Source organism: Panicum hallii, chromosome 4 (genome assembly GCF_002211085.1).
Source record: "Panicum hallii strain FIL2 chromosome 4, PHallii_v3.1, whole genome shotgun sequence".
Taxonomy (NCBI): domain Eukaryota; kingdom Viridiplantae; phylum Streptophyta; class Magnoliopsida; order Poales; family Poaceae; genus Panicum; species Panicum hallii.
The window spans coordinates 50,735,573-50,750,885 of NC_038045.1; the positions used below are offsets into that span (position 1 = coordinate 50,735,573).

The 15,313-nt window shown below is 48.6% G+C and overlaps 2 protein-coding genes across 2 annotated transcripts; one reads left to right on the top strand and one right to left on the bottom strand.

The window, feature by feature from the left end:
* Positions 1–2,996: 2,996 nt before the first annotated feature.
* LOC112890020 (anthocyanin 5-aromatic acyltransferase-like) lies at positions 2,997–5,136 on the bottom strand. Its single transcript, XM_025956847.1, has 2 exons — positions 4,359–5,136; positions 2,997–3,868 (listed from the first exon to the last, which is right to left on the bottom strand). Exons 1-2 carry the CDS (start codon positions 5,079–5,081, stop codon positions 3,164–3,166), a joined length of 1,428 nt encoding a protein of 475 aa, XP_025812632.1. The 5' UTR covers positions 5,082–5,136; the 3' UTR covers positions 2,997–3,163.
* Positions 5,137–6,829: 1,693 nt separating this feature from the next.
* LOC112889886 (pectate lyase-like) lies at positions 6,830–8,369 on the top strand. The gene has a single exon (XM_025956675.1). The coding sequence runs from the start codon at positions 6,922–6,924 to the stop codon at positions 8,221–8,223; it is 1,302 nt and encodes a 433-aa protein (XP_025812460.1). The 5' UTR covers positions 6,830–6,921; the 3' UTR covers positions 8,224–8,369.
* Positions 8,370–15,313: the final 6,944 nt, after the last annotated feature.

The window sequence follows — 15,313 nt, forward strand, 5'->3', positions numbered from 1 at the left end:
CATAAAATTTTGAATTCTTTTGAAAATATAAGAGTTGAGCAGAAAATTTTAAAAATAAAATTTGAACCCATATGTAAGTTCCGTATAAATTGAATTAGCAAGTATCTTCTCTACTCTACTACTAAAAAGCCCCTAAGCAGGACGATTTTTTCCGTTGTGTGTCACTGGGTGCGACCCTGCGCTAATCAGTTTTCATCCAGCCGCTAATGACCCCGCGCCTCCCCCCCCCCCCCCGGCGACTCCCCCCCCCCCCCCCCCGGCGATGCATCCCATGCCCGGTCTAGGGTTCCAGCTGCGGCATCGAGAGTGCACGGCGTCGCTTGCGCCCACCATCACCACGTGTTGTGCCCCGCGTCCCGCGCGTCGTAGTCTGTGTCGCATGCCTCACGGGTAGCCAAGCAGAGCTGCCGCCGTCCCCAGATCCGCCGCCTACTGGTCATCTCCCTCCACATCCACAGCTGTGCCGTCCTCTACTCCACATCCTCCTATCGTTCCCCACCCGCCTCCTCCGAGCCGTCCCCCTCCCCCCCCCCTCCTTCAAGCCCTCTGAGCCGTCGTTGTCAGCCGGCTGCCCTGGTGACCGTCACGTACCCCCGTGAAAGTAGGCGCGCGGTGCCCGTGCGGCCTCGACGCGGCCTCTGCACCGATGGGAGATCGCCGCGCGTGCCTGGCTCGAGTCATTCCCCGACGGCCAGCCACCTACCGAGCCCGAGGTCAACGCCTACGTCGACGCACTCCGCCCCGAGCTCCCCTCCCTCCTCACTCTCCTTGGCGACCAGGTAACCCAACGACACCCCCCTATTGTGAATCATCATGTGACTCTCGGGTTGTCCAATTGATGGGATTGATCGGCTCTCGCGTTTTGTCTATGTCTTTTATTGCATCGAATCTGAGTATGGTGTGGTTTATTTCTGAATCAATCCAATGACCACAGATCTGGGTTTACTCTATTATGTCATAAAGGTCGAGCTTGTTTAGTTACTATGGTTGAAACACTGTACATCGCAAAGGCCTTCAGAGAGTTCCAGTATGTACATGCTCTTGCTCCTGCTGTTTCTTTTCCTCTGAAGTACTGATGCATGTGCTATTATGTGTAATAGTTGGTACTTATATATTGGCCACATTTCTAAATAAATGCTGTTAGGCGTAGCTTAGCTATGCTCAATAGTTATTAGATGTTAATTTAGTAAAATTCTATCTTGACTCATGACTATCTTTTCTTTATTTGCAGGAATGAACTTTGCCATTTTAGTGGCCATGAGATATATCCAGGAAGGGTATTAGGTTTATTCATTCTGATTCCCATGTATTTCCTTTCTGATGTTGGTGGTCATCTCTATCAAAAGTTTTGCTGTGTCATCGCCAGGAGATCACCCCTTTTATGACCTCTATGTTTCAATTATATTAGATATTCAATTCCTTTGCTCTTGACCTTTTGTGTTGTTTTTCTAAGCCTGGCTTATCTGTTGATCCTTCACTACTGGGGTGGGTACAGGAGGGGAGCAAAAGGGAATGTCGGTGCCAGGATATCGATGAAAAGCGACTGCCCAGACAGCGAGCTACACCAACCGGCATCAAGGTAGCTTCATGCTCAACGGCCAGCTGCCCTCTCTCCTCTTCCCACTCCTTTGCTATTTTTTGCTAAGTATGATCAATTCTGTTCATCAGTTGTCTGCATTGTTTTATTTGGTTTGCTATTGCCAGTAGAACGAACAATTAACAAGTAGTATGTGTTCATTACTTGAGTTCATGCTTTGCACCTCTTGAAATTGGCATTGGAACTGCATTTAGAGTTTTATGTCATTCTTGTAACTGACGTATACAAATTGCCACAATAAAGTTGTGACATCCAGGTGCCTAAAAGTTTGTCTTTTCATGCATATACTCTAAAAAAATAATCCTTAAATTTGTAAGGCGTTAGGTTCTCTTCTAAGCAGCCAATTTCTTATATTTATTTATTCTGCCAACCAATGAATAATGCATGCTTGTCTCTTTCCATATTTATTTTACTTGCAAGGTAGCTGAAGAACATCAAGGTGAGGACCTGAACATCATGCTATAGATGTTGCATATGCTCGAGGAGGACATTTGTTTTTTGTGGACAATTTCCGTATGTTTTTTGTCTAGACTGTTTATTTCAGTTCTAGATTTTCCCTTTTCGTTTGGTTGGAATTTTGGTTTGTCTTGGGGGCTAGAGGAATGGATACTATTATCTTTGCAGCAGTCTTGGCATACATAGTGTAAAATTTTGAAGTTTTCTGCAATTTTCCAGGAATCTTGTGTGATGCAAAGTAGACTGCATGGGAACTGTGGCAGAAGCAGGAGTTCTCATTCCTGAAAATCGCAGTGAGTTACCATTATTTTCATTTTTCGTTTTGCACTGATGGTATACTCAAGTTCACAGCTTAATATGATTATGTATTCCAGTATTTTCGCAGAGTAGTGCCAGTATGATTATGTATTCCAGTATTTTCGCAGAGTAGTGCCAATAGAAGAGCAAAATGTTATTACCGACATACGTGATGCTGCTCAAGAAGGATGCGAGATGGACTGGGGTAGGTTTTGCATGGAGGTAGGTCTGACACCAAGGATCCCTCTTGCAATAGTAAAGGTTGGATCAGGTGACAAGTTGAAGCCTATCAAAGAGGAGCTCTCGGATAATTTAATTTTTTCTTAGGGTGTGTTCATTTCCTACCCTCTAAACTTTAGCCCCGTCACATCAAACGAGAATCTTGTTATTTAGAAGTATTAAATAAAATCTGTTTATAAAACTTTTTGCACAGATGGGTGCTAATTTGCGAGACAAATTTAATGAGCCTAATTAATCCATAATTTGCCACAATGATGCTACAGTAATCATCCGCTAATCATGGACTAATATACCTTATTAGATTCGTCTCGCGAATTAGCCCTGGGGTTCTGCAATTAGTTTTGTAATTAGACTTTATTTAATACTTGTAAATGATAAGATTCTTTTTGATGTAACAGGTCTAAACTTTACGCTGTAAGAAACGAACGCACACTTATTATTGCTTGGGAAACGTAATAGTCACTCTTATCAAGCATTGTACTCGAATAAAAAACTATGCAGCGGTTGAATTAACGGGCCAAGAAGTCAGCCTCTCAAGTAGAGAGACGATGGCAGTACGCATGTGTCGCTGAGTCATCCCGAAGCCTGCGACAGCGACAAGAAGTTGGCCTCGAAGCCGTCCATGCGGTCCCGGTCAAGCGCTACGGACACCTGCACGGCGCCATCCGGCGCCCCGACCACCGCCACGAACTCCCTCACGAACACCGATGCGAGCTCCACCCGCGCCGGCCTGCCCCAGCCGAAGTCCGTCTCGTACGCGGCGAACCGGTTGGACGCCCCGACCTGCACGACCCTGTCCGTCGGCAGCGCCCGGTGGCGCTCCAGCCACCGGTCGGCGTCGCCAAGCGGGTCCGCCAGCTGCTCCCGGACCGCCTCCCGCACCGCCGCCGCTGCGCGCGCGAGGGCCTCGCCGGCCCCGCCGTCGCGGAGCGCGCCCACCATGGCCCTCGCGTAGCACGACTTGGCGCAGTTGCCGAAGAACGCGGCCGGCAGCGGCGGGCGCAGTCGCGCGCGGCAGTCCGCGGCGAACATGAGGTAGGCGTCGGCGTCGGCGTCGTCGAGGGCGTTCTTGGCGCGGACGCCGGACGTCCAGACCAGGGACGCGACGGCGGCGTAGGTGCTCGGGGGCGTCACGGCGGCGGCCGCCGGTGCGGTGTCGCCATCGGCGCTCTTGCTATGCCGTGAAATGCGATGCTTCAGCGACCGGATCTGGCTGGCGCTGAGCAGGTAGGTTCTCCTGCCCTGGAGGGCGTTGTCCGGTTCGGGGAATGTGTTCACCTGTTCAGATGCTGATGTGATTGCAATGCATATTCTATGCAAGTTTTCGAATTCTTAAGAAAATGGAACTGAATTGAAAATCCAAGGCAGCCAAATTTGATAGCAAAATATGGAATTCAACTGAAATTTAGTCAGAATAATCCAGGGCGCCAAAATTTATCTATTTATCTTTCGGCTTGTATCCAGGAACTTGATCCTCCTCCTCGTCTCCTGCGGCAGAGACGTGCCGAGGACAGTGAGTGAGCTGACTTCACCGTGACGCTTCGACACTGAACTCTATTGTCTTCACTAGCTGACTTTTGTGACCACATTGATGAAGAAAATTTTGTCCAGTTTACAAGTTTTCTACTGGGACAGCAATCGACACTATTCGTACGATCAGAGCAGAAAACTAGTCAAAATTTTCGTGCTGGGAAATCACAATTTTTTCCCCACATGGTAACGCATATGTCAAAGCTACTACGACGGCTGACAAGATGGAAGCACTGACCGTCGGCAACCCCGGCGCGAAGATGCGCAGGAACTTGCGCGCCACCTCCTCCGCTTTCGGGTGCCGGTTGATCGCCGCGCGGTCGAACGTCGGCGCCACGAGGCCCGTTCCGGCCTTCGAGCCACCCCACGCCGCGGCGGCCCACGCCCGGATGAACTCCCACAGCGCCTGGCCATCGGCCACGACGTGGTTCATGGTCACCCCGACCACCACGGCCCCGATCCCGCCGCCCGCGCCATGCGCGGGCCTCGTGACCTGCACCGCGAGCGCGGGGACCGGGAGCGCGCCCACCTCGATCGCGGGCGCGAGCTGCGCGTACGCCTCGGCGTCGTGCTCCGCGGCGCGGGCGAGGCGGCGCACGTCGTCGGCTCCGCCGGCGTACTCGGCCTCCACGAACCTGACGCCGCCCCGGGAGACGGCGCCGGGGGAGCAGTCGATGGCGACGCCGTCCCCCGACGTGGAGACCGCGACCTGGCCGGCCAGCGGGGTGAAGACGGCGAGCGTGTCCGCGAGGGAGGACCGCAGCGCGCGGACCAGGTCACGGAACGGCGGGAGGTCGTCGCCCTCGTAGAAGAAGAGGCGCTGGATCGGCGTCAGGGCGATGAACATGGTGTCGAAGAGCGAGAGCTTGATCGTGGCGCGGTCGGCGCCTTGCGGCGGCGGGTTGGAGGTTCCGGCGGGTCGGACGTCGGTGACGCTGAGAGCCCGAACGCGGGACCCCATGGTGTTGGTGCCGCGAGAAGCAGTGTCTCAGTGGTGTTCTAGTTGGAGTAGAGTGTTGGAGTGGTTTTCGACAAAGGGACTGATAGTCAGGTACTGCATTAAATAAACTGTGGTTGTCAGGTCAGTCCAGCTTTAAGACGTCAGTCGTTTTAATCTTTTTAATAGATATGTATCTACGTATATATTTATGTCTAGATGTATAACAAAATCTATAAATCTAGAAAACAATTAAAACGACTAATAATTTGGAACGAAGGAGTAATACATGATTTGTCAGTCTGACACACTCCAGTGGCTAGTACAGTCTAAAATATTAGAGACACGGGTAATCGACACTTCAAGCGGATGACAAAGAATCAAATAGCATTGTGCTACAATATGGAGTGAATTTGCAGGTCATCCAATTTTTTTTTGCAGGAATCTTATAGTACAACAATAAATAACATGCCAAGTTAGCCATATTTAACTATCAACTGGTTCATTTTCCGGAAGACAATTGCCAATGTAGGCCATCTTCGATGATCTACCACTAGTTCATTACTCCTGGCACCGCGGCAGGAGGAGCGGGAGCGGCCGGGCGCCGGCACACGCGGCGTGGAACCGGTGCCCGCACTGCGCGACCCGGCTCCACGCGGCCGGCGCCGCCCCGTCCTGCAGGCACACCCCGCAGAAGTCGTCCGCCGGCGCCTCGGCCGCCTCCAGTGCCGCGATCGCCGCCTCCGACACCACAGCCTCCGCCGGCGGCCCGGACGGGGAAGGGGTGGTCCGGGAACGCGCGAGCGCGAGGACGCGACGCTCCTCCGCCGGCAAGGCCGAAGGCGTAGTGGTACTCCGAGAGCATGCCCGCCTGGTCGTCTGCGCCGGCGGGCGAGTAGAAGCCGCCGTGGGTGTAGCTGCGGACCGCCATCATCACGAGCGCCCTGTAGAGGTCATCTTGGTCCGGTTGCGGGTGGAGCAAGCCGTCGTCGTCGTCGGACATGGAGATGTCACCTTCATGGTCCGGTTGCCGGTCGAGGAATTCTCCATCGCCCTTCATGCCAATCAGCGACGTTGATCGAGGTCGTGTACGAACGAAAAGGTTGGGTGATTCTCGTCTTGTGAGGTTGGCACATCTGTGCGTGGGGATTTATGGTCGGGAGATCAAGGTTAGTCCGTGTCCGGGTAGGATCGGAATCCTTTTTTTTTTTTGAGGGGATCGGAATCCGTTGCTGGTTGTGAATGATCAGTTCGGACTCGGGACCGGGACGTGTGCTTTCCAGAGCTCGGGCCGTTGCAGTCTGGTTGTTGGGCTGGACCGCATGTGAGCGTAGTTCGCATTTCATTTCTCGAATCCTCGAACGCATCCCAGGCCACAGAAGCCGGCGACCGGCGTCCATCCATCAGTGTTGGTGAAGATGATGACACGGCTGTCATGTCATCAGCCGGAAAAGAAGGGGTGCTCGCCATTGATTGCACGAATGTTGCCAGCTTTCCAATCACAGGAATGGTAGCAAATCAAGAATTTCCTTTTCCGATCGGGACAGAGCATTGACCTTGACTCCTCTACATGGCAAGACTCGACGGCTCCAGGATGCCAGGATGCCAGGACGGAGCAGAACCTGCGGCCGGCCATTCTCCTCGCGGCAACGACGTCCAGCCAGGGTCCGCGGGGGTCGCGCCGACGGCCGCTATATATATATAGCCTGCACCTGGAGCCACCGCACCCCGCCGCACCGTGCGCACCTCCGTCCCGGTGCCGCACGCCGTTCACCCGCCGGGGAGGGCTCAGGAACCTTCGACACCATACTCATCTCCTGAGCCTTTCCCCCGCGGTGGGGCGCCGCGCCAGCGTCCACCCACGATGGCGGCGGGGTTATTAATAAGGAGCCCCCTGCCCGTTGTTCTCTTCTGCGTCCTCGCCGCGGCCGTCGCGGCGGCGCCCAATGTCACCTCCGACGAGGAGTACTGGGCGGCGCGCGCGGAGGCGGCCCGCGCCAGCAACCTCGCGGCCTACGTCAGCGATCCCGTCGCCGCCATGAACCGCTTCAACGCGGAGACGCTCCGGGCCACGACGCGGCGGTCGCTGGGGCGGTACCAGGGCCCGTGCATGGCGACGAACCCCATCGACCGCTGCTGGCGGTGCCGCGCCGACTGGGCGGCGGACCGGCGGCGGCTTGCGCGGTGCGCGCGCGGGTTCGGGCACCGGACCGCCGGCGGCGCGGGCGGGAAGATCTACGTGGTGACGGACGCGAGCGACGACGAGATGGTGATCCCGCGGAAGGGCACGCTCCGGTACGGCGCGATCCAGGACCGTCCGCTGTGGATCGTGTTCGCGCGCGACATGGTGGTGCGGCTCCGGCAGGAGCTCATCGTGAACCACAACAAGACCATCGACGGCCGCGGCGCGCAGGTGCACATCGTCGGCGCGCAGATCACGCTGCAGAGCGTGCGGCACGTGATCATCCACAGCGTCCACATCCACCACTCGGCGCCGCACTCGGGGGGGATGATCCGCGACTCGAAGCGCCACTACGGGCTGCGCACCCGCAGCGACGGCGACGGCATCTCCATCCTGTCCTCCAGCAACGTCTGGATCGACCACGTCTCCATGTACCGGTGCTCCGACGGGCTCATCGACGTCGTGAACGGGTCCACGGCGATCACCATCTCCAACAGCCACTTCACCAAGCACGACCACGTACTGCTGTTCGGGGCCAGCAACGACAACCCGCAGGACGCGGCGATGCAGGTGACCGTCGCCTTCAACCACTTCGGCAAGGGGCTCGTGCAGCGGATGCCCCGGTGCCGCTACGGCTTCTTCCACGTGGTGAACAACGACTACACGCACTGGCAGATGTACGCCATCGGGGGGAACAAGAACCCCACCATCATCAGCCAGGGCAACCGGTTCATCGCCCCCGACGACCCCAACGCCAAGGAGGTGACCAAGAGGGAGTACACGCCCTACGGCGAGTACAAGGAGTGGGTGTGGAAGTCGCAGGGGGACGTGATGATGAACGGGGCCTTCTTCAACGAGTCCGGCGGGCAGAACGAGCGCAAGTACGACCAGCTCGACTTCATCCCGGCAAAGCATGGGAGCTACGTCGGGCAGCTCACCAGGTTCGCCGGCGCGCTCAACTGCCGCGTCGGCGAGCCCTGCTAGGCTTGGTTCGATCGAGTCGATGGCATTTCTGGGATCGAGGACGAAGAAGAGAAACCAAACAACCATACATAGGTTCTGGGTGGACATGTAACCATCATGTTATTATATGCCCGTTTCTCGAAATTATGTATGCCAAGGATGAAAAATGCGGTGCTGCAGGTTACTACTTCCTCCGTTCTAAATTATACATCATTCTGGATATAATTTTTATATCTAGATATAAATGTATACCTAGATGCATAGAAAAATTATATATCTAAAAAAAATCAAAACGATCTCTAATTTAGAACGGAGGGAGTACTAAACATGATAACGAACGTTGCGCAGGTGCATGGCCTTTCAAACTTTTATACATCGATTGGTAGTACCTTTTAGTGCCGATTTTGTACACACGCAACTGTATGTGTTTGCTTGCTTCAATCGTCCCTGAGTACTTCTATGCCCTGCTTCAGCTCCTTCGTCCAGGAAAAATGGAACAACTAAACTCTACTCGACTGTTGTTTTAGGATGAAAACATCTCGTTTTCGGATGGATGGATCCACGCACCTGGTCAACCAGCAACTCTGGAGGGTTAATTAATACTACTACAGAAACGATCTTTTGTCCTCCTCATTTGTCCTGACTAATTTTAGATCCAGAACTAATGAAAGCATTAATCTTGGATCCAACGGCTAGAGGCCTGTCGGGAGGATGGGGACATTTAGTCCCGGTTGGAACCACTAGCCAGGACTAAAAGTCCTTCATTTGTCCCGGTTGGATCCAACGACTAGAGGCCCACGGGCCCATTTGTCCTGGCTGGAGCCACCAACCGGGATAAATGAGGGACTTTTAGTTCCGGGTGGCTCCATCCGAGACTAAATTCTCCAGACCCTTTTATCCACTTCTTCCTCCTCTGCTCAAGCCATTCCTCGATTCCTGTTCTTCTTATTCTTGGCTCTCGGGTGAGAGGAGGTCATGCCAATTTTCTCCATGATTTGTGAATGCTTTTGATTCTCCCATCCATCCAACGGTTTAAAGGTTAGAAACTTCATCCTTTTATGTTCCACTGCTATTGTAGCTCGTTTCATGGTTTAGAAATAGAGATTTTGAGATTTTTTAGATTAAAAAATGTTGGAGTTATTTTCGATTTATACACCATTTGAGCTCAAATTACTTAAGATTTGCATAGAGTAGAATGTTATTTTTTGGAATGGGAGTATATACATATAGAGAGAGGAATACTATTTAAAAAAATATGGATATAAAAATGAGTATAGTAGGATTTTTTATTTTTAGAATGAGAGTATCTATATATGATCATATGTGGATTTGAATGTGAAATGTGAAATGTGAAATTTTAAATTGAATGTTTATGTGCAATGTGAAATATCAAATTGAATAATTATTGAAAGTGAAAAAATGTATACTTGGTATTATACTATGAATGAATTACTTTGACAATGTATTTATTCAGGCTCACATTGAAACCGTCGAGAAGTAAAAAAAATCTTTATTTTGGAACATGTATCTATCGTTAACCTTGACCATGTGGTGATGATAGTGCCATTCGGGACTAACATGATATTCGCGATACGGTGCAATATAAGGACGTGATGAAGGAGTACGGCCTTGGTCTGAATGGCCCCGAATGCCAGTGTCATCACCGCATGGTCAAGGTTAACGACAGATACATGTTCCTAAATAAAGATTTTTTTTCTCGATGGTTTTTGCTCATTGCGAACCTTGATTGCATCCCATATGGCATGGGATGATGAGTGTTCAGTTTGACATGGGACGATGAGTGTTCGCTTCAAACTGAAGAGTGTCAAAATAATTAGTGTTCGCCTCTAATAATTAATCATGTTGTGTAATGGATCATGTAGACTTTTTAATTATTATTCATATTGTATGATGGATATTTTGGACCTTTTAATTATTTATGGTATTGTAATCATGAGAATTTATGCATTTATTACATTTATTTGATACACGTAACAAAATTGATATTTTAGATGTTTTAATTAATCATGTTGTAATTGTTCATATTATGTAAAATACCATATCGTGCAATGCAGATGGACTCACAGTGGATGTACAATGCTGACCGATATTCCAAGAAGTTTATTGATAGCTTCCATTATTTTTTGATATGTCCAAGGCAAACAAGCGGCTCGTGCATCCATTACCAGAACAAGAAGGATTACTCTTTTTTAAGGATTCTTCACAACCATATTTTTGCTAATAGTTTCATGTCCAATTATATTTGTTGGATCAGCCATGGAGAAAAAGGGGTTATAATGAAGGATAATGAAGAAGAAAATTTTGACGGCAATTTTTCTGGCCACGCTGGATTCGGTACCTTTGATGATGATGCTGCAATGGAAGAGCCTGGAGGTGAGGCGGCAGATGATGAAGAGCTAGTACATTGATTCTTACAAAAACCGACGAAGAAGGAAGAATGAGAAGCAAGCGCGCTTAAGAAGGCTCAAAGAACAGTTGTTATCTAACGATGCCAGAATGACGGATGAAGTGAAACGACAAGTTGCCATAGTAATGAGTCAGCAGCAGCAACAACAACCGGTTTCGGTGCCTAATATCAATGAAGCTAATGTGTCTCAGCGAAGAAGCAACTGCGCTTCCACGGAGCTCCCTGTCGATAATGTAGTTGAAACTGGCCAACAGTGCTATCTTGTGGATGATGTCACTCAACGGACACCTTGTGCACTGCAAAGTAAACAAAGGGCATAATCTTCACGGTTGGCTACAATACTATTGCGCCAACCCAACCAGGAGACGTCTACCATGGACAACCGATTCCTGTTGGATATGCTAAAGTAGGTGTGGAGGAGGTGTGCCAGGATTATGAGACGCTCGAGCTTGACATTCCTAGAGGTGATGGGGAGACAACACTAGCACAGGCAATTCATGTTTGGATCCTTTGGGAGAAGCGCAACATCCTCCTCAACACTACTGATCAAGCATCAAGGCCAGCATCTCCACAACCTCCTCCAAGGGCACGCAGCACGAGTCCACCATCTCCGCCACCTACACCACAACATTCTCCTTCAAGGCACCTACCATGAGTCCACGGTCACCTGCTTCATCTCCTGGGCAGTCGGCTTCTCCTCAGTCACCTCCTCCTAGGCCGCGGTCTCCTCCTTCACCTCCTCCGCCGCCGGCAAAGAAGCAAAAGCAACAGTCGAAGAAGCAATCATCAGTTAAAAAGCCTTCGAAGAAGAAGGAGCAGACGGAGAAGAAAGCTAAGTAGTATGCTAAGCTACCGTGAGAGAAAACTTACGAGGAATGCTGTGAGGAAGCTAAGAAAGCGGTTGACGAGCACTTCAAACCGAAGAAGCTAGAGAAGAAGGTACCCATAAATCCAGCAGATTCAGTCTTTGTCTTAAAAATGACTGATGCAAATAGAAGAAACTTCATTCCACCATCAGACTACGATCGCTCAATTACCAAGTCATACGAGAAGAAGAAGAAATCAACTGGGTCGTCTAATGTTCCACAGCTCGGAGCCTAAAAGAAGCAATCAATTGAACCGCTCGTCGTGCTACCAACAGAACAAGAAGGGCTAATTACTTTTCTAGACACCTCCTGTCTCTTGGCAGCTTAGGTTGCAGGGCTTGATAAAATTGAAACACACCCCGTAGTTGCTAGATGGAAATATGAGTTTGGCAAGAGCCTTGTTCCCCCGGAAGTTGTGCTTGTGCTTCCAACGTAAATGTGCAGGCTACATGATTACTACATGCTCGCGTCTAGCCGTAACGACTGCATGCTGGGTGTACAGATTAAAGTTGAAGATTATTTTCATGTTGTATTTTGAAGAATTATACCAACTATACCATCAAGATGTCCTCGACATCAGTTTCGTCAGCACTTGACTTCTGTAAGTGGTGTTCTTCAATATTCATTTACATAATTGGCGAATCTTATTACATGCCCTCAATCTATAGATTCCTTATTTCTTTTATATCATATAGAATGAAGATTCAAACTTGCATGAAGAATGACTATTTTCATTTGGGTTTCGTCGACCCAGTGGTTGTGAAAATTGCATTACTCTAAAGAACAACCCTCAAGAAATATTTCATAACTTATACAATTTATTATCCATTCAGCACTACAAGCAGAATATAGTATTTCCTTACAACTTTCAGTGAGTGTTTTCTACCGTGTAACCCTTTTACTTTTGTATAATTGAAATTTTCTAATCCTAATAAAAAGTGGCTCTGTATAATCTTGCAGAAATTACTGGATACTAATTAACATAATTCCTGACGTGCGCTTAACGATTGTTATGGACTCATTGAAGAAAAAGCCAGAACTTGACCAAAACATTACCGACTTGTTGAAAAGGTAATTACTAATTGTGAGAATTTATTACATGCGCTTAGCGATAAATATATTTATTCATTCTTGGTCATGTGCAGGGTTTGGGAAAAGTTAAGTGAAAAAGAACCACGTAATTTCACAGCCGAAGTTAGATTGAAGACAAACTTTTAGGTACGTACTGAATGCTGCTTTGCACGTTTCATTTGTTTTGTTATATATTCATATGGATACTTGATGACCTCTTTTGTCTTAAAGTATTTGAGATAGGCACTGGTCAATAATTTATACGCATACTATGTTTGCGAGAATATTCACACTCTTGTAGATCCTTACAGGACATATACTTCTTGGGAATGGGAAACAGAAGTAAGTAATAAACAACATTTTACAATGTTCAACTAATTTTGAAAATTATCATAATTAGTATTTTTCACTTTTTTTATAGATCCATAAGATGCGGGATCAGCTCCTTTCACAAGAAAAAGTTTTGGCGATTCAAGAAGCCATGACATGATTTATTTATGAGCAAGTCGTCAAACCAGATGGTAAATTCCACTATGACGGACACATTCTTGATAGAAGTAGTAAATATAGTATAGATGTCATATAAAACTTTGTTGCACTTTGTATGTATATATCTATGCATGTTTCACTTTGTTGCACTTTAATGGTGAATCCCACTTGCTATATATATATATCAGTGGATTTTATACTCAGCGTGAACAAGCGCGCGTGTAGGAACCCACAATAACACTTTAACATACTAGGTAATTTCGAATATGAAAATATAATTAAAATGAAAAAGAAATGAATGGAAAGGAACGCAGAAAAAATTAAAAAAACCTTTAGTCCCGACTAAAGAGGATCCTTGCCTCGCTGCAGCTGGGAGTCTCTTTAATCCCGGTTGGTATTATCAACCAGGACTAAAGGGCTTCTTTAGTCCTGGATTGACGATCCCGGTTAGGAAACCGAAACAATAGAGATTTCCCAACTGATACCAGTGAGCTTTTCTATACTACTGTAAGGTTGGTTCCTGCCAATTCTCTTGCTGATCATCAAGAGAATTGGAAGTATGAGATGTCTCAAATAAGGGAGAATTTCACCCCAACTCCCCTCAAATAAGGGAGAATTTCAGCTCTTCCAATATGTTAGTTACATTAGGATGAGATTATTGCGCAACTGTAAAAGCATTTTCCCTAATAATCCATGAAAGTGGTATTGGAGTATTCTAATAGCATCTTATTAGGAGATATTTATTGGGAGACTACTAAGATGCTCTAAGTGACGTTAATAAGTAGTACCTGAGCTATTCTAAACGTAAATTCATGCTCAACCAACCGTCCTTCTCTGACCACGGGAAGCTCCAACAGTACGGGGAGGTGGGAGGTGGGCGAGGAAACATTGGGGGGTTTCGCAACAATGGCAAGGTGAAATCGTGTTGGCAGAGGTAATATAACACTAGATGAGGAAGAAGGATGGATCCATAACATAGATGGCATTTTGGAAATGGATCCCAGAGATGAGAAAGGAGGTGGCAATAGTAGTAGGGCTCAATGGGATACCACATATGCGTTGGCAGTGGCATGAACTAGTTAGCAAGGGGATGGGAATAAGAGAGAGCACTACGCAAAAAAAGGCTCAATACCATCACTGTATTGGATAGGTCAATTTGTTATTTTTTCTATATTTTAAATTAAGTTGTATTTATAAAACAGCATTAGGCCTAGACTTTTGGGTTTGATTTAAAGTGATGGATGATCATTAAAAACCCATGGTAGTTTTTTTTTGCCGATTAACACGGGTAGTTCCAGGCTCTCCAGATGAATGTGTTTTTTCTTCTCAAACTAATATGGTGTTTTAATACTACAATGTTAAAAATAATAGATATGGTCTTAGAGCAAGTCTCTAATAGTATTTTTATTATTGTTGCAAAGCTAAGTCTAATGTGCGCTACATACATTGTCTTAAGGCTGGATGGCTCAAGAACCAAACATTGAGATCGAGCACCTAAAATGCTCATGTCCGCATCCAAATCGAACACCGCTCCTAGACCCCAAACAATTAGGCTCATTTTTGATGATTTTTAAGATCCCAGTCCCCACTAAGAACATGCCAAACGCCACTTTCCAAACAAGCTCTTACCTGCAGCACAATCCCGTGTCATGATCTAAGATGGATGCATGGACACATGATTTTGGTCGATCGAGCAAAGCACTGTCACACCCTTCATATATATCCTCTGTTACCACCACCACACACACCACAAAAACCAAGCCGAATGTGTGTTACAATGACCATGCTGGCGTCTGGCAAGCAGTGGCTGACCATTACAGACGACATCCAAATGCAAAGAGTTACACGATCTTTGCAAATGCAAACTCGCACCAGCTGAGTCGAAGTATCGATCACCAATCCAAACGAATCCGGACCCAGCACAAGTTGCTGGCGCAGTACTTAGCGCGCCGGCGAGCTTGGTCGGTGACCCTCGGCGTACTGGCCGCTCTTCGCTTGTCGAACTGAGGCTCGTTCTGGCCGCCGGACTGGTGAAGGCCTCGTTGAGGAACAGGTCGTCCTGCGACTTCCACACCCAGTCCTTGCACTCGATGTAGGGGCGTGTATTCCCTCTGGGTCACCTCGAAGTTTCTGCGGTCTCGTCCTTGGGGCTGTAGTCGTCGCCGCATGGAGATCGACGTGGCCGATCCACAGAGCCGCTGACGGAGATGCCGTCGCCGTCGCTCGCGCCACGGACACCGATGCGGTGGTCCTCCTT

Coding starts and splice junctions, on each gene's coding strand:
- LOC112890020 (XM_025956847.1), bottom strand. CDS start 5,081: ATGGGGTCCCGCGTTCGGGCTCTCAGCGTCACCGACGTCCGACCCGCC. Junction 3,869..4,358: donor TCGCGCCGGGGTTGCCGACG/GTCAGTGCTTCC, acceptor GCATCTGAACAG/GTGAACACATTCCCCGAACC.
- LOC112889886 (XM_025956675.1), top strand. CDS start 6,922: ATGGCGGCGGGGTTATTAATAAGGAGCCCCCTGCCCGTTGTTCTCTTC.